The sequence below is a fragment of the Pinus tabuliformis genome, chromosome 7 (genome assembly GCF_031772625.1).
Source record: "Pinus tabuliformis cultivar Carrire ecotype Pingquan chromosome 7, CPIR1, whole genome shotgun sequence".
Lineage (NCBI taxonomy): Eukaryota > Viridiplantae > Streptophyta > Pinopsida > Pinales > Pinaceae > Pinus > Pinus tabuliformis.
This window is the reverse complement of record NC_142293.1, coordinates 1,484,130,329-1,484,149,108: the sequence shown is the minus strand read 5'-3', so window position 1 is coordinate 1,484,149,108 and position 18,780 is coordinate 1,484,130,329. Positions and strand designations below refer to the sequence as shown.

General features: G+C 37.8%; 1 protein-coding gene across 4 annotated transcripts in view; it reads right to left on the bottom strand.

Moving 5' to 3' along the window:
* Window positions 1–17,590, bottom strand: part of LOC149253449 (serine/threonine-protein kinase PBL34-like) — a 135,303-nt gene extending 117,713 nt beyond the window's left edge. For 2 of the 4 annotated variants that reach the window (XM_089459917.1, XM_089459918.1), the window contains exon 1: window positions 17,215–17,587. In XM_089459917.1, the coding sequence (XP_089316043.1) occupies window positions 17,215–17,389 (175 nt within the window). In that variant the 5' untranslated portion in view covers window positions 17,390–17,587. Of the gene's footprint in view, window positions 1–17,214 lie in introns of all 4 variants that reach the window. The other 2 variants (XM_089459920.1, XM_089459919.1) reach the window with 2 other exon arrangements.
* Between the last annotated feature and the right edge of the window lie 1,190 nt (window positions 17,591–18,780).

Below are 18,780 nucleotides of genomic sequence, written 5' to 3'. Positions count from 1 at the left end.
TCTTTATTGTTGGCACTTGTACCATTAAGCACTTGGTCTTGTTTAAGTAATATTGTTATAAGATAATCAACATCAAGTACTTGAATCACATAAACAATCTGAACTACTCGAGACTCACTCATAATCCTTGCATATCATTCTAAGCTAGTCTTGCACCTAATAATTTACCTCCAAGCATAAGCTTGGTTGATAGACTTTTAGGGGCCCCTTTCTCAATTTAGCTTGAGGGACTTAGCACCTTTTTAGTGGTTAACACAGTGACCTTGCAGTCGTCAGAGCCACAGTGTCTGCAGCGTCGGAGACATCGGGAGGTTAGAACACAGGGGGAGATATCGTTAATCAAGCCTTTGCTTGCTTCCTGTTGGATTCTATCTCACAACCTACTCTAGAGACTAGTTCCAAAATAGTTAAGAGGAAGGTTACATTTAGAATAGGCATCTAACTTAAAATCAACCAAGATTTTGCATTTCACCTAGCTTATAGGATTTGCACTTCATCTAAGATAGTCAAACATCTAAGCAGCAGTTGTTCATCCGGTTACTTGGTCTCTAATTGGTAATAAGCAAGAAGTTGACTCCATAAGGCATTGGTCTCACATTTAAATCTAATCTAATCTATAAAACTTGCTAAATCAACCAAGTAGTTAGGCCATTCAATCGTGTCTCCTGGACTCGTTGGTTGTTAGTTTGTCCTTCATTTCCATCTTCCATAGGGACTAACCCCCATAGCTTGTTGTTGGGAGACAACTAGAACGGAGAGGTCAAGGATTAGAGTGACAGCCCTCGACCCGAGTCATTGTCGCACCATGCCTATACAATATGAGCGACAACATTACGTTGTTGTTTTGAAGTGAATGTATGAACATTTTGGGCTTATACTCTTTGTTTGTAATAGTGATAGCATTGTCTACATGTTTGGGAAAGTTCCTAATCTATTTTAATATATATATATATATATATATATTTGAAGTGTTATATATTGAAGAAAGCCACTATGTGTATGCAATGTCATGTAAATGAAAGCATTAACCTACAAAAGTTGATGTAAACTATGATTTGACACACTGTAAGGAGGGAGTTTCATATATTTCTTACAGAAATAGTGATATTTTTGGAGTCATTTCTAAACTAGAACCGTACATTCTATGGTGTGAATTTCTCTTGGAGGTGGATTTTTGCTTGAAGTTGGCTTCTTGAGATTGATTGAAGAGATTCTTGTGGAAATTTTGTAATTTTATTGCTCATCTTCTATATTTTGCATGTTATATTGCATAAATTTCTACATGTTCTGTGGTTAGAATTGCTTTAGTTATCTAGAAATCTTGATTCTCTATGCCATGCGAAATTTTTTTCCTTGAATCCTTTAAGAGGACTCTGAGTTGTGTCCCCTCTCACTCTCTTCAACAAAGTTTTCCTCATTGACTTTGCCCCAGGTAACTCTATTGCCCATTTAGATCAAGGCACTAGTCTAGGTGGTGGTGATCAATCCCTCTAACTCTACTATTTTCTCTCTTAAATTCTAGACATCTAGGATTAGTTTTAGGGTTTCTTTGAAATTATTGCTATAAACTAATTTTACTTGATGTGTTATTGACCTCTAAGTAGGAATTGCATTAAATAATTGTCAAAAAAAAGCTAGCATTTAGTGCATTGTAAAGCCCTATTTTTAGGGCTGATGCCATCATTATATTGTTGGTTTATGCATGTTTCAACCACAAAAATACAATTGCACACCCTAAACCTTGCATATCTATTTGATATTCTTGATCCTTTGTTGATTTATCATTGTAAGACTATTTCTTCTAGCTTGAAATTGAATGCCCTATCATTGAAAATCTACCAAACCCTAACTTATAACAGCCCTCTAATTTGCTTAAGTCATCTAAGGATAGAGTGCTTGTACTTTGGTAAAGAATATCTTAGCCTTCCTAGCCCCACCATTACCCTGTCCCAATTATTAGACCTATCCATTACCTTGAACCTGTCTTATTGAATACCCTTTATGTGATCTGCATATAGGGAAGCCTCCCTTGTGGTTTACATACCACTGCATAGCTAGAGAAAGGCTACTAATGTGATAGTGGTGGCCGATATTTTGTTGCCACAAGGTCTAGATATGCCTAGTGAGGCTTTGCACTAGGCCTGAAGGGTCTTGGGCAAGTACTTGTTTTTCCGTAGACTCAGGAGTTCTAGAAGAGTCAATAACAGTGACAGAAATTAACTATATGTTATTATGTACATGTGTACAACTGCATCTAGCCAAAAAATGAAAGTAAATCTTTATTATTATTATCAAATATGTATAAAGGAGCATGTTTCATGGGCTCAACAAGAGGACTGCATACCCATGGTAAAACTCATTGAAAATGACCAATTTGCATCTTCCATGTGTCTCTATGTACTCACTGAGTAGCGAACGTTAGGAAGTTGGTAGACACAACTATTGGCATAGCTTCCCATTTGTGAACAACATAATTACACAAGACATAAAGACAACTTAATGCATAAGATTATCATAGACAGTATATCAATACCCTTTATATTATAATGAGACTTTATAAGAAATAAAAGCAATTTCATCCGTTGTAGTACAATTGCGAACAAGAAGAACCTTCAACATGAGTTTAAGAGAGACATGCTACTAGGTCACCTCCCTCCTGCTCTACAATGGTTCTTGATTTAGTTTGAGAGGCATCGATGTTAACCTAAATTGTTGTGGCATATTAGGAGAATCAAGTATAGTTGTAGAGCACACTACATCTTTTAACTTTAAGTGATGGAATTCTAAAGGAGATGGACGGAAGTTTGTACAATCTGGAAGGGAGAAAGACCCTAGGTTCCTAAGATGCGTTAATGTTTGAAGGAATCATATCATGAATCTCTTTGGAAAGTGTCGATATGCATTATGGGAGAAATATGAGAAATCAAATGGTTCAACTACAGAGACAAAAGACTTTCTTAGAAATATAAAGCATGATTATAAATTGAAGAAACTTCGCATATTTGTATATGAGAAATGAGGAACTCTACGTAGATGATGAACCCTTTGGTGCTACCACCAAATGTTATCTGAACCAAAACTAACACCAAACCACTTGACCCCAAAGTTTCCAACCAGAGCAAAAACAGGGAAAAAACTAAGCAAAAAACATATCCAACCAAACCATATATATAATATTCAAATTTTAATAAATACATAAATATGTGTGTGTAGGCATGTACATCCATATATATCCAAACCATTAGACACCAAATATCCAAAGTTTTTTCATGTATATAGGATGTTAGGGTCAATATAGTAAAATGGCACCAATTCTGATACATATCTCAACCAAAATACATAAACATGAGGCTCCAAATGGCCTCTAGAGTCCAAAAAACACATAAAACAATATATCATCAAAATCATCCCCTAAACCGAGATCCCCATCATCATAAAGCAATCACACACAAGCATTATCATGTTCAAATCCTAAAACCAACCAACTCACAAGATGGAGACCAAGTTTCCACTGTTTTATTTCATAAGATGTTGAAATGAGGAAAAACTGTTACATCTGCTGAAACTGGAAAAATACCTCAATTTCTACTTTCTCCATGTTAACTCCTACGAGTCTAAGACTATTACCAAACTTCTAACTTTTAAAGTAAAAATTTAAGTTAATGAAAGGAAATTATAAGTTAAATGTCAACCTATTCTTAATAGTAAAAGTTAAATAGAAAATCAAACAAGAAAGATTCTCTTGAGATCATAGGGAAAAAGGGGGGAGTGGCATCAATGTAGTGTTAGTTAAGGTTTAGGGAAATTGTAGGGTCATGTTGTATTTTTGGTTCTGTTTTTGGTGTTGGGGTTGCTTTGGCTGCTTGGCACAAAACTGATCAAACCAATTGTTTCAGAACAAAACGGATCAGAAGAAGTTTAATTGGTCAGTTCCAATTGAAAATGGCCAAAACAGACCCACACCAGTCAGTTCCACTCCAGTTTTAGTAACTATGCTCCCACCTTAACTACCCATTATTTAAAAGGGAAACTCTTCCAATTTTTTCATAGGAATTATAGATCTAGTTGGACAAAACTAAAAGACAAACACTATAATATTGGACAAATCACACTGAAAGGAAAATACTAACATACTTCAAAGTTCACTCAGAAAATTTACAATGACATGATGAGCATGAAATAGTACCTAGGTTCTGTGCTTTGGTGTTCATCATTTCCTTCATGCTTTAGGAGGAGATTGTGCCTAATTCCTAGTGTAAATGGAAAACTACTCCTCAAAATTAGAAGGTAAGGCCAACAGAATCTTTGTTCACTGGTGAGGTTGGCAAAGGATTAAGCCATCCACCAAGGTTCCATTCTCATTGTCATCCACCCCACCCAGATGGCATGGTTAAAAAGGCATGAGGTCGGGTGTAGGTCATGGGCAATTTTAGTGGAATGTGTTGCCTCACATATTGTATGAGGCCTTACACTCAAGATTTTCATCAAGAAAATTATGGTTTTCATCATAATCCAGTTCTACTTGTGATTTTCATCACACATGTCGGTGGCTTGCAATTTGAAATTAACAGGGCCTTTGATGGACAGGGTGTTGTTATTGGTGCATATACTTTCCCCAGATTTCCCTTCTGACATTGTAACCACTGTCATTGATGGGTGTTGATGTGTCTCAAGGAGAGTTGTTCTTAAGCACACTTGTTGCCTATTGTTATTTCCCCCTAGTTAACTCCTAGTAGTACTAGTGCAACTAGAGAGTTAAGATCCATTGAGATTCCATCACACTGGTCTCATTTCAGATGCATGCAGACATTGAGATTGATTAGGGCTCCTTCCAGAGTTGGCTTCACCAAATTCTAGAAAACTGTTATTTTTAGCAGTTTTCTGTTTTCTAGTGTCCAGAGATCTGACGCTCGCATGTCAGAGATGATTACAAATTCTTGATCATTGTAAAAAAAGCAAGTCCAATGTGACTGGTTTGGGCTGCATGTGAGATGATCACATTTACTCACTTTTTCCTTTATTTTTAGATGATGGACTGATGTTTCATCTCTGCATGATTAAGTATTTCTTGCTTTTTGCTTCTTTTCTTTTTTTGGAGAAATACTGCATTTTAAGCATGTCTATAATCAGCAATTTCTTTTTGTCTTGGTTCTGAACATGCAGGGTGGAGTGGTTCAAGGTTTCCAGTGGACAAAAGAGGAAAGAGCCAAAATCAATGTTATGCAAGTGGATTGTCTCTTAGGGTGGAGGATGGTTATTGTGCATGGGAATGCGAGGTTTGACACATGTCAAAACCTAATCCGAATTTGTGTATTTAACTGTCATTTTAACCTAGTTCGACTTTTCAAAGAACTACAACTTGCATTTTGCTAATCTTTCCTATCCAAGCTGTATTTCAAATTGCTAGAAGTGCCAAGCAGGAAAAAAGCCTCGTCCGGTGGCTTTTGTCTTGTCCTCACATGCAAAGGAAGTTGTTTTCAAAGTTTCTAAGCCAAAGTTAAGAGAGGTAAAACTTAATTTGACATCTTCCTCTCATTTTCTTACGTGGTCACTACCCCAAAGAAAAGTGTCATAGTTTAACCTGAATATTGTTGGAGGAAAAATGAAGAATAAAGCTGAGTTACCAGCAGTCACATAAACAACAAGTACAGGATGCTAGTTGGGAGAGTTGTATCAATGTTACAGGTGGCAAATAATAGGATCCTAAGCCCATTGGTAATTGAAACAAAAACAGAAGTTTGACATCATTTGTTTGCAGCAGCATTGCTTCATATTCAGACAAGGAAAAGCACAAGCAGGTTCAAAGTCAGTGAATCAGAAAAAGACAAGGAAGTGGAATATATCACTGAATGGGTCGATTCATAGGAAGAAGACAATTTTTTTCCTTTGTGAATCAGAAAAAGACAAGTGGAATCTATCACTGAATGCATTGATTCTTAGAAAGAAGACAGAAAAAATTCCATTTGATATATGCTACAGCCAGCTCAGATGTAAGCAAATGAGATAATTACTTTGGTATTGAGTTGAAGAGGGAGTCTCCATTCAATTTGATGTTTTAGACAGCCATATTCCCTGTCCTGAGGATTTTTTCTACGACCTGTGATACATAGTGAAGTCAGTATGTTAATTTCACCACAAATTGCATTCTTGGCTTCTGATGCCCTTGTCGCTGTGGCATCATCCAATGCTGGGAATGCTTGCTGTTGGAGAAGTAAGTTCACATCTCACCTCAAACCATTGGGCAGATTTAGATATAGCATGCTGGCAGTGTGTTTTTTTCCAACCCATGGCCTTCAAGTTTGTTCACACACAGGGCAAAGTTGAGACTATAAACCTTCTTCCTCAAGACTGGTGTGTGCATAACGGACAAGCGGTTGAGCACTGCTCTTGAGAAATTTTGGTAGCCAAACATAAAGCAGCTCTTCAATGGATTATTCAAGCATACGAACAGCCTCCATAAATGTCATACAACAAGCAAATTCTACAGGCCCTCTGGATTAGAATACTGAAAGCATCACTTGTAAACTCCACATAATTTATCTAAATGGGCTGGGTGCATGCCTGTTGTTCCTTGTGTGGTTTTTGTAACTCACTAGAAGTGGGTGACCCCTAGGAGAAACTTTTCTCCTATTCATCTCTTCTAGCTGGCAGCCAATAGCCCCCTGAGAGCCACCTTGTAGCCGATGAGATGTGACATTCATATCTCTGCCACCTGGATCAGTCATATGTCCCCTTGCCCATTTGTTAGGATCACATGTTGGAAGGTGGGCTTCCGGTCAAAAGGTACCTTATTCATTTTGCATTCAGGTGCTTATGTTTGTTTCTATTTTGGGCATTTGGCATGAATTATGGGTTCAATTGGAAGAAAGAAGGGTCTTGGGTGTAGTCTTGTTCCCTCGCCTTAAATGGGAGGTTAATTTTCTATCCTAGTATAACGGGACAGGCCTTAATGGCTTGTCGCTTTAGGAAGGGGCACTACTTGGGGATCCATGGTCGAGATAGCATGTTCCATCTATCCCTTTTCCATACTTATCACTCCCCTCCATACATTACAAGCCCTTATTCCACCTCCCTTCTCTGAGTCCACTTGAGCATGGGTCCATTAGGATTTAGCACACCCCCTCCCCTCTTCCACATATCTGGGTCAGGTTTGGAAACTTTGCACCGGGAGGTTGATGCAGCTAAAAGAAAAGGAAATAGCATATCATGGCCACAAACAACAAACAAAAGAAAGAAACTTTTAAAATACAAAAGATGGTCGTGACATTAGCATTAGCATGTGGGCAAAAGCCAAGCATGAGCTCTACCCATTACCATTATGGCCATCACCCAATTCCTAGGGCTAATGTTTCGCTACCACATCATGGAAAGGAACCCTTGCATGTCCAAACCCCTGGTGGGCAATGAACTACCCCACCACTAAGGGGGTAACCACTGCTACACATCATTCAAAGCATGCTCTCATTTCCAAGAGCTTCGAGCAGTAATATAAAGAAAAATCAAGAAAAATAAAAACGCAATAAGAGGGGTCGAAAAACGAAGGTCAAGGTAACTCATGCATCCACAATTGCTCCCTCCCCACATTCATGCATCCACGATTGCTCCCTCCCCACATCTATATGACCAGAATGTGGAACTCCTCATCATTGCTACCCCTTTGACCATGACATTTGGCCCTGATACCCCTTTTCCCCTTCGTTCCATCATTATTCACATGACACCTATCGATTGAAGGGAGGACTAAGGACATGTCACTTCCCTTTGGGGGTTGGAAACGCCTAATAGGGTCATCTATTAGCCACTCCTACCTAGGGAGGTAACACCATTATGTGACTAAGGCCCCAATTTTGGAAAAGGAACCTTGTATGAAGTGTCACATTGCCCATTACTTGCAATCTTGGTTCACTTAGATGCAAAAATGACTAAATATACCTAATCATATAAGTTGCAGCACTGGATATTGTGTGTGATTGGCAAGTGGTTTCATTATGGGCTAGGCAACTTAACTACAGCCCAAGTCCACCAGAGGATCATATTGACACCCACAAGTGCTAGGTTGAGAGCCATGGGTCCCCAGGCATTCAAAGAGCATAATTTGCATTCATGGGCACCTTCAGCACCCTAAAGCTTCTGCATTTTTCCCTATATTATTCATGAGATGATGCACCTGGACTAGCATGCCCTAGTCGACTTAGCAGTGATCACATGGTTTGTCAGTTGATCTAGTGCCCAGATGAGGTTTGTCTCACCTTTGGAGACATGGGAGTGATTACACCATCTTCAGTGCCCTCGAGGTTGGAGCAAAGACTGAGATTTAGCCACATGGAGACCATGAGACCTAGTTTTGCCCCAATCCATATTTGGGGTCCAAAGGATGATTTGCACCGAGACAAAGAGGCCAACCTCTCCATCATGATTTTAGAGGCCCTCTACATCACACATGGCACCATTTGGCCTCAACGCCTTCCCTCTAGAGGTATACGCATGCATGGTGTCATCATTTCAGTCCTACGTTAGGAGATTCCTTCTTCACCTTTGCTAAGGTCTCCATGAACCATCATCCTTCGTAACTCAAACAATCAATGTCTCTTGTGTTCACTGTGTGTCGTTCTCCTCCACCTAGTCTTGCTTTTATAATCTTGAGTTGTTGATTGAATCCATAACCTTAATTTCCAAAATGATTAACAGTTGAACCCGAGATCAACGGTTATGATTATTCTAATTCACTAATGCAAAAAAACTTTGTATTTCATTAGATTAAACTTACATTTTATGAAAAGCACTTCACTTTGATTATTCATTTGATTAAAATGAATTTGTCAAAGTTGAAGGTCTCGAACGACTTCCACACGTCTAGACACTTAGACCTGTGAGGAAGTTCCTTTCCGATGCTACAAACATCAACAAATGTCTCCTCCAAAGTACGAAATTGAACTACCAAGGGCCAAGTCAAGTTCCTGTGGACCAAATCAAGCCCAACTAACTGGAATGGGCCACCTAAGATAATCGTTAGATCAAAATAAGGTGGACGTTGGGCAAGTTTGGCTACTATTCATCATCGTTTGCCTTTCTGAGGTCAAAACGAAGGAGACATTGTGCTTACAAGTGTCAAATGGACCAAGTCGAATTCTCCTTATGGACAAATTTATGTATTTAAAAAAAAATTGATGTAATTTACTTAGTCTCTGACATGTGGATGACAAGTAAAATAATATTTTTGAAAGAGAGGTTAAACCAGTCATTATCTATCCATTAGAAATAAAATTGTAAAAGGCTAGCCTCTCCTCTCTTTCAAGGAGTTGTTGATTTGTGAGATCATTTGATGCCATAATATAGAACTCATTTTTGCAAACACCTTGTTCATTGTGTGGGTTGGTATTTTTCCTATTTTTTGTTCTCTTGATTAATGTTGTAATGGGGCTCATAATAAAACTTTCTCATACTTAATAAGATCAAACAAAGGTTAGAGGAACAATCCATTGAAGGGCCACATAGCCATGCAGAGAGAGTGGACTAGGCACTAGTCTACTTCAATTTTGTTGTTATAGGTGGAGCACTTGGAGCAAAGGGTTGGACCAATCTTTTTAGGGGATAGCTTCAACAGGGAAAAGAGCATTCCATCACATAGTCAACTCAAAGATTGGAAACATCTCGTTAGACATCGCTCCTAGTTAGATCCGAAAGTTGTGACAGGTTTCAGACATAGTTGAGGGAGATATTATTTTTCCAATACCAAGCCCACCTCACTATCCAAAGTACATTGTCAACTTGAGGGCAATTGTGGTTCACAACCCAACAATCTTGAGGTAAGATATTGTGGTAAAGGTTAATTCATTTCTCAGCAACCATCTTTTATTTAAAAATACAAAACTTCTATTTCTGCTTTAAATTAGTTTATTTCACTAGCTTGCATTTCAAGTTTTATCACTAATTAGTTAGTTTTAACCTTGGGATTTTGAATAGCAAAGATATTTCCAAACCAAGCATCAATATACTTCTTGTTTAAGCTTTATTTCCAGTGTCCACATTATCTTCATGGGCATACTAAGTTTTGTGTGCAGATCTGCATTGAAACATTGCTGTAGCATAACAAATCTTGCTAATTTTTCAAGGTTCAAGGCACATTCCAAGTAAGTATTTCAACTAGAACCTCGTGACTAGATTCTAAATTGATTTTACTTGATTGTATCTTTAATTTAGAGTCTAAAAACACCATTCCCAGCCATTACAACTTCATGTTTATTATTGGAATATTTAGTGGGTTTTGCACCCAGTGGAATTTGACCCCATCACCACAGCAGAGTAATTTCCAGCTTGCTAGAAATTGCATTTTGTTGTTGGTTCAAGGCTTAGGGTTGATCCAAAGTGGTTTATATTTCATCTCCTAGCCTCTCCACCCCTAGATCTTTGATCTACAATGCTAAGGCACTATTGGGTGGCTGATTTCAAGGGGGATTGCTGTTGTTCTCTGCATTTTCCTACAAATTCTACAATTTGCAATCACGGTATGGCAAGCAATTTAACAAAGGAACCCATCTAACCAAAAACCTAAGCAAAGGGATAATCACATATTTGGTTAGTATATTATTTGTACACTAATTTCAGCTATGTGCATGCCATATATCTTTACTTTTGACTCTTTGAGTGTTATATCTTGTTGGTTTAGAATTATTTATTGCATATTTTACACAGTAAACCACTATAACAGCAATAATTAACTCCTCTACTTCACCCAAATGCCCCATAGAAAGGCACTGATCATTCTTGATTGAGTAAAGTCATCGTAAGGGAATCCTCCCATAGCCTTTTAGAAAAGAGTTGGGCTTAAAGAGTGGGGATTTGAACCAAGGTGACAATGGGCCCTCATTCTGTGTGTGTGGATCATAGCAAATTGCAAGGACCTTGGCAACCATGCTAACGGATAGGTAATGGGCCCCATACTTTTCTACACTCCTATTAGTTGTATGTTTCACCTTGTAAAGCAACATCGAATTTCATTGACTTCCCCTCTGGTCTTAGCATAATCTCCCAAACATTGTTCTACAAAATGCAGTGATGCTCTTCAAGTTCTACCATGGCATCTCACCACACCTACTCTAAATTTGCCTCTTGAAAGCTATATGGCTTTAAATCAATGATGGAAGACATCAACACAACATATTTGGGAAACTTCTTACAAGAATGACTCATCCAAAAAGGATTATTTAGAGCTCCAACTTGCTCTTATGCCTTCTATAAGGTCTAGGTAAATCTCCTAGGCTTCCTAGTTGTACTAGGTGGTAAAAAACACTCTATGCCTATACTAAAACCTTTTGATTTGAATCTAATTTCCCTGAAATATACAGATAAGCATTTCTGGCAGCAATCTTTTCTCCCTCCTCAACCTTCCCAAAAAGCTCCTAGAACTTAGATGAACAAGCCTCCTCATCAAAGTTCATGTCTCATCTCGTGATTATCTTATGTTGTGATGGAACATAAATGCTTTGGAGGACTCACTATAGCCAACAATAATATCCTTCAAACTAAAGAGTTCAAAATTTGTCCTTTTCTCCTTCGGAATATGAATGTAAACAGGACTCTCAAATACCCCAAAATAAGAAACCTCTAGTTTCTCTCCTTGGAAAGCTTTCTCTAGAGTCTTGGCCTTCAACACCCTGTGAGGACAAATTCAAAACATAGACAACACAACTGCATGCATTTTCCCAAAGAAACATGGGCAAATATAGGTCATGAATCATGGCCTATGTTGTCTCTATAATGGACATGGTCTTACTTTCTTCAACCCCATTGTGCTAATAGTTGTAAGGCACTATCAACTCCCTCTTGAGTCTTGATCCCCACATCCCTACAAAAGGCATCGAAATCCTTGGCAGTATACTTACCTCCATTGTCATACCTCAAATTCTTAATCTTCATACCCATTTGATTCTCCACGAGAGTTTTGAAATCTTGAAAAATTGCAAAGACCTCATCTTTGGTATTTATGAAGTAAATCCAATTTTTCTAGAAGAATCATCAACAAATGGAACATAGTAAATGTTCCCTAACAATGAAGTTATTGACATAGGTCCACACATATCAGATCAAGATTCCCACTCAATTTGTGCTCACTTCTTGGAAAACCATCCTTAACATGCTTGCCAAGTCCACAACCTTTGCACACTTTTGTCTTCTCTATGTTGAAGTCCAACAACCCTGCACGATGTCGTTTAAGAGAGGTAATGCTCCATAGTGCAACTGACCAAATCTCTTGTGTCAAAGCTCATACCGTTGGTCATTTTCATGCTCTTGGGATCCATATTTGATCAGATTAACAAGCAACCAGTGAAAGCCACCCTCTTGCATACCTCTAGCCAAACCTTGGCCAAGATCTTAGCTATGATCTCCAACAATACTCTGTTGGTCGTCAAACTCAGCGACACAGCTAAGATCTATCATGGCTGAAATTGAACGTAATGTCTTAAATAAACCAAGAATATCTAAAACTTTATCAAGCTCAAGACCATCACCTCCAAGCATGCAAAATGAGACAGATCCCATTCCTCTAACCAGATAAGTAGCATCATCATCCAACTCAACCTTTGTCCCTACCTCTTACAACTAAACTTTGTTGAAATCCTTCTTGTTGAAAGTCATGTACCCAGATGCTCCATCGCCCACATACCTCCCTACACTACAAACAATGCTAGTGGAAAGGCACAAAACCAAGCACAAGGTTGTCTCAACTCTAGATACTAACTTATACACCCCTGCAAAAACTTTTGCACTCACCGCGAACTACTTCTGCTTTGTTGATTACCCTTCCCCTTCTTCCTCTTAGGATATTGAGAAGCATGGTGGCCTTGTTTGCATCACTTGAAGCACTTTATGTGACTCAATTCTCTCTTTCTCTATTTTGAGGAACTCGAATCCTCCTCCTTTTGGCCCCTCCTGAGTCCTCCTTTCTTACCACCTTTCCTCAAAAAGGGTGAAGGCTAGATTCCAACTCTCCACCACTTTCGCTAAGACAATCTCTAGTCTAGTCTCCTCCTAGATGAAACAATCCCAAAGCTTTTGAAATGTAGGAAACTTCTCCCAAGTGTATACATCCTAAAAAACACATCCCAAGATGAATGGAACCCATTCAGTGCCATGGACACCAGCTCATCATCCTCCACCTTCATATCACTAGCAACATACTAATCTCTCAATTCAATAATCTTCATCAAGAATTTGGTCTACATATCTGTCATTCATGTGAGCATTGGTGAGTTTGTTCTTCAGTAGCATCTTTTGGTTAATTTTCTTACTCTAGTACAGAGCAATCAAAGCATCAATCATCTTTTTAGTGAATTTCTTCTCCGGAATGTGAGGGATCAGATGGTGCTTCACCAAATATAAAATGATTTGCTTTGCCTTGGCCACCTTCTTATTGTTCTCCGCCAAGTCCTTGGGATCAATGGGAGCTGTAGGGGTTGCTTCAACAAAACGCCATAAATTGACCTCTCCTGAAGCACAACTCTACCAAACAATCAACCATAAAAGAAATCAGATCGGAAACCTATCACAGGTGCAGATCGTATCTTCCAGGCACACAGCAACACTGCAATCACTGGAGGAGTTAAGATATCACACCCTACAACCTATCACAAGTCTGGATTTCTTCAGTCACTGAAGACAGTAAAGCATCACACCTGTTGAAACCCTCTGACAGCTCCCTCTCACAGTGAACTGATCCTTCCATACACAGAAAACAGGAAGACTTTAGTGAACGTGCTTTGATACCACATTAGTTTTCAGACCATGGTATGCAGATTCTACACTCAAAAAATAACCTAAACACTAGGTAGCTAGAAAACTAAAAAACTGCGATAGAAACAACTATTTTTGAATATGTTAATCTATAAACACGTACTTCTGGATATACGACAGCATACACAGACTTGAACTCTCAATCACATCTATCTTCTATTCAAAAACTTAAAAGGAGAAATACACCGCAATAGCTCAAAACTAAAACTCATTAACCAACCAAGTGATGCACCCTAGATCATTTTTATAAGAGACAGAGGAAAGATGCATTGTATATGGAGACATCCAAAGGAGCACCCCAACTAACAGGGTCAAACCCTAAACCTAATCACCTCAAGCAGTGTGCCCACCTGCATGGATAGATGTGCCATGAATGCCACCCAACTGGAGAAGACTAAATAAATGCATGCATGTGTCTCCTTGGGATCTACATCCTCCTAGAATAGGTCATCCTCATGCCGTGCACCCTGCTATCCTAGGGATCTATGCCTTCATCTAATAATGGAAAATGCATGAGGAAATAGAAATAGAACTGAAGATAACTCAGTTCCTAAAGATGGTTCATGCATGCTGTGGGTGTGCATGAGCCTCTATTACAATCTATAAAATAGCAGCACATCCTAGAGGTTAAACTAGTGCATCTTAAACCTGTCACAGCAGTGCACAAATGCCGAGGCAAGCTAGGTACTGTATAGATCTGCTGCAAACTGCTGGCTGCACCCACTTGTAGTAGAACACTAACCAAGAAACCAGGTAAAACTCTAACACACTTATCACCCTGTCCCTGAAATTTGATGGCAGCCTACTGTGTCATTCTCTAAAATTGAGGCTTCACTAGCCATCCCTAAAACTCCTTCCCCTGTCCCCTAACCTTTGCAAAACATAGATCTAGGCTTCCAAATTAAGAAACAAAATTCTTTGTAAACCTTTGATTTGTACAATTGATTCTACTTGCAATAGATACAAGCAAGAAGAGTGAGGAGTAATGGACCATGGTCAATGCTTAAGGGCGGTACTCACTGGTGGATGACAACAACCAATTTTGTACAATGTTTTATTGTTACTTCAACTTGAAAATATTTCAGAGAAGAACTGATTGGGAATTTAAATTTAAAAGAGAAGTGACATAAAATAACCTGAATGGAATAACAGACAGCCGAAATAGTGTATAGGAATGTTGTTTGAGTTCTACAACCTGTTTTTGTCGCAGTTTGGAAAGACCAACCAGACTCATGAATACAGTTCTTTGGATTGGCAATAATTGTAATTCTCTCCGGCAGGTTTCTGCTTTGTACATTAGTGTTTCAGATTAATAGATATTATAGTCACCGGAACAATTTGAAATGGACTCAAATGTCAGTTGAAACAATTACAGGAACCTTTGAGTTACAAATCAACAATGTGGGACAACTGAGGTGAACTGATGGTGGACAAAGTTAGACAATGATGCCATCTGGAATGATGGATAACTCAACTCTGATGTATGCTGCCTGCACTTTCTGCAATTTTGACCTTCTTGCTTCTCTGCTTATGGATGCCAGGAATTTGACAAAGTTTTCTTGAACACTTCTCCCCATACGCACTCACAATATTCATCTCTTTTGCTCCTACTTTGCCTCAGGAAACATTGTTGCTTGGACACTACTTGTAACATAACAACATATCTATATCCTTCTCCTAGATTGGAATATGGGTGCCGCTACAGAGGATTTTATAAGGACCAAAAAATCACATATACACAAAACAATTCAGGTTTAAATCATAGAAATGACAAAACAGTAGATAGGACTCGGATGAAATAAAAGTTATAAGTAGAGAACAATTTAGTGTAATAAGAAACTCTATAACTCCAAGAGCAATCAAGCACTCCCAGGAGTATTTAAAGTTTACCATCATCTGACTTTCCCTGATGAATTTAATTGTGGATTACTGACTTCTCAGCACTGCTGACTTCATATAATTTGGTTCGATGAGATCAGGATCATAACTTCAACTTGTAAACGTATCAACTAGTTTTTCTAAAATATTGCAATTCAAGGTCTGGTCACCCAATTGGCCTGAGGGGTTGTTAATATCCTATTTATTCTAACATATGAAAAATAATTGAACAAACATGTGTTTGATTCAAAATCAATTCAATAATAGCTGAGGACCCATGTGATTGTATCCGGGTATACTTCCATTGGCATCACAGTCCTGCATCCAGTCGTGCTTCATTATTGAGAGTTTTGTTAAAGGTGATAATTTATGCTATTAAAAATGGTAACTCTAATTAGTATTCACTCAAAATAAAAAATTAAAAAGCAAATACAAAACTGAACCATCGTTAGCCAAGCTCTTAGGTTAATCAAGGCATGCATCGAGTAACAGTCTAGCATTGGCATTGAGATTAGCATCCCAGTCCAATGCACATTCTCATTCACATGGAATGTTTGTTATTGGTCCTAAATTATGTTAATCATGATGCACAATCATGACTCAAAAACAGAAACAAACAAAAACTGAATCATCTTTACTTAAGTTGTTAACCAATTGAAAATTTGAAGCCTAGCCACTGCACCCAGTTACAGTCTTCATCAGTGTTGAGACTGTCCGAGGGAAACACACTATGGACCTCTTATTCAAAGACTCAATTTGTGGTGATCCAAATGCAAAGTCTAATTAGTCGAATCGATAAGTTCAAAAGAAGAAAAGTGAACCATTGTAAGCTTTTGCACAGATGATTGCCTATCTGCCTGCTTGCTTTTACATTAAAGATACACACACAGAGAATGCACACCATATCAAACAACATGCTCGTCAATTCAACGCCTCTAAACCAACAGAATCTTGCCATGCTTGCTCGCGTGTTTGTGTTCATAAGTGATTTCTTGCATCTATTCACCCAACAGTATATGCGGACTCTTCACTGCTCTGGCTATGTCAATAAATGGAGGATTGCAGCATGGAATGTCTTGCCATGGATCTATTCTAGTGTGTGGTGGGGGAAATAGGGTGATCGGGCCCTGATCCCTGCACCCAGGCTCAAACTGGCATTGACCCTGTAATTGAGGGATATAGTCATCAACCCTGTAATTGGAAAGCCTGGTTTCAACTGCCCCACTAGTGAAATCTAACAAGTTTGAAGGAAGAAGAGGAGAGCCAAGTTGGTTTTCTGATGTTAAGGTGGCGAAGCTGATGGCTCAAAGGTGACATTCTCACCACCATGGCTTGGGAGGTCCCACCGGCTTTGGAGAGAGCCACCAATGCTCCATCATATGACACAGCCAGCCATATATGTGGGTATGATAGCAATGTGAATTGAGGTAATTATCAACTATGTCACAGTGTAACCAGTGAACCCAACACCCACCTGGGCTTATTTGTTGTTCTGCTTAGATAAGAAACATTGAAGCAATTAAGCAAGCCAAGATGGGTGTTTACCAGTAGTGGTGATGACGACAGGGGAGGAGGATCTGGAGGAAATGCAGGTACCCATGAGAGAGTGCCAGCACCCAGCAGGCTTCTTGTCATTCTCGTCATCCTTCCTTCCCACACGACCAGACTTGCCAACTCGCTCCCATGTCTGTGCCTTCAACAGCCCTGTCACTATTCCCATCTCTCACAGCACCTTTACCTTCATGCATTGAACATTCTTAAAGACTAGTTAACACAATTCCTTCCTTGGCTCTGCAACAGTGGTGGAGGGGTGGACAAAGATGCTTAATTGACATGAGTGAGCTCCACCTTTCACAAATGTTTTGTGAAGTGTGGAAAGATGAATGTCCTTTCGCGGATTTTGTTACTAACACCACCCATGTGCAAAGAGTAAAGGGAGAATGTATAAAAACAACCTAATACGGATAAAATAAAATAACATAAATTTACTGGTTTCAATATATTTATTTTGAGAGAGGGAAGTTTAAATTGACTCTGCATCGTGTTTTTACCATGATTTTAGAAATTAGTATTATTATTCAGTTTATATTAATACTTTTATGTTAATAAAATTATTTGTAAATATGGTAAATGTTTTATGAATATTATAATATTGTAAAGATGTTAAATGTTTTATTAATATTATAATGGATTGGTTTTCAAAAATATTGATTGGTTTTATTTGTAAAGATGGTAAATGTTTTAGGAATATCATAGTACATGAAATTACTTGTAAAGATGGTAAATATTTTATTAATATTATAAATGTTTTATTAATATTATAATTTATTAGTTTTCAAAAATGTTTATTGATTTTGTATTATTAATATTAAATTGATTATGTTTTGTATAATATAAATGTTATTTAAAAAAAAAAAATGAATTTTTAGAGTATGTTTTTAGAAATATTTAGGAAAAAGAAAAAGAGGAGAGATGTAAAGAAGAGTAAAGTATGTATGAGTAAAAAAAATGAAAGGAGGTTGATGGTGGGATAGAAGCAAAAGAATGGTAAGAATGATAAGGATATAGGAAAGAATGGTATTATGGAATATTCATTTTTATTTGGGGAGATTTTTTCTTTTCATATTATTTTTAATTTTATATTTTATTTATGATAACCTGTGTAATGTTAAAAGATCTTTTGTAAATGAAAATTATAAGAAACATGTATTTCCTTTTTTAAACATATTTTTGTTTTGTTTTTAATATTTGTTCTTATATTTTAAATATAAGTGAATTCTTACTTTGTTTTGTTTTTTTATAAAATAGTTTCATTGTAGAATACGATTAATTTTTTTTTTGATGGAATATTTGTATGGTCAATCATTGTCAATTTTGAAAAACATTTTAATAGTCAGAAGGAAAATTCTAAAATTAGCTAAGCATAACCTTAAGTGTTATGTTTTGTATTTTTGAATTTAATTATAAAGTTATTTGGCATTTATATTGGGTTTGAAGTGGCTCATTTTCTACCTTGAATTGTGCATGATATGCATGGATGTGTGCTCATTTTGCATAAGTTATGCATGTTATGCTTGGATGTGAGCTCATTTTGGAAATGGTGTGCATGTT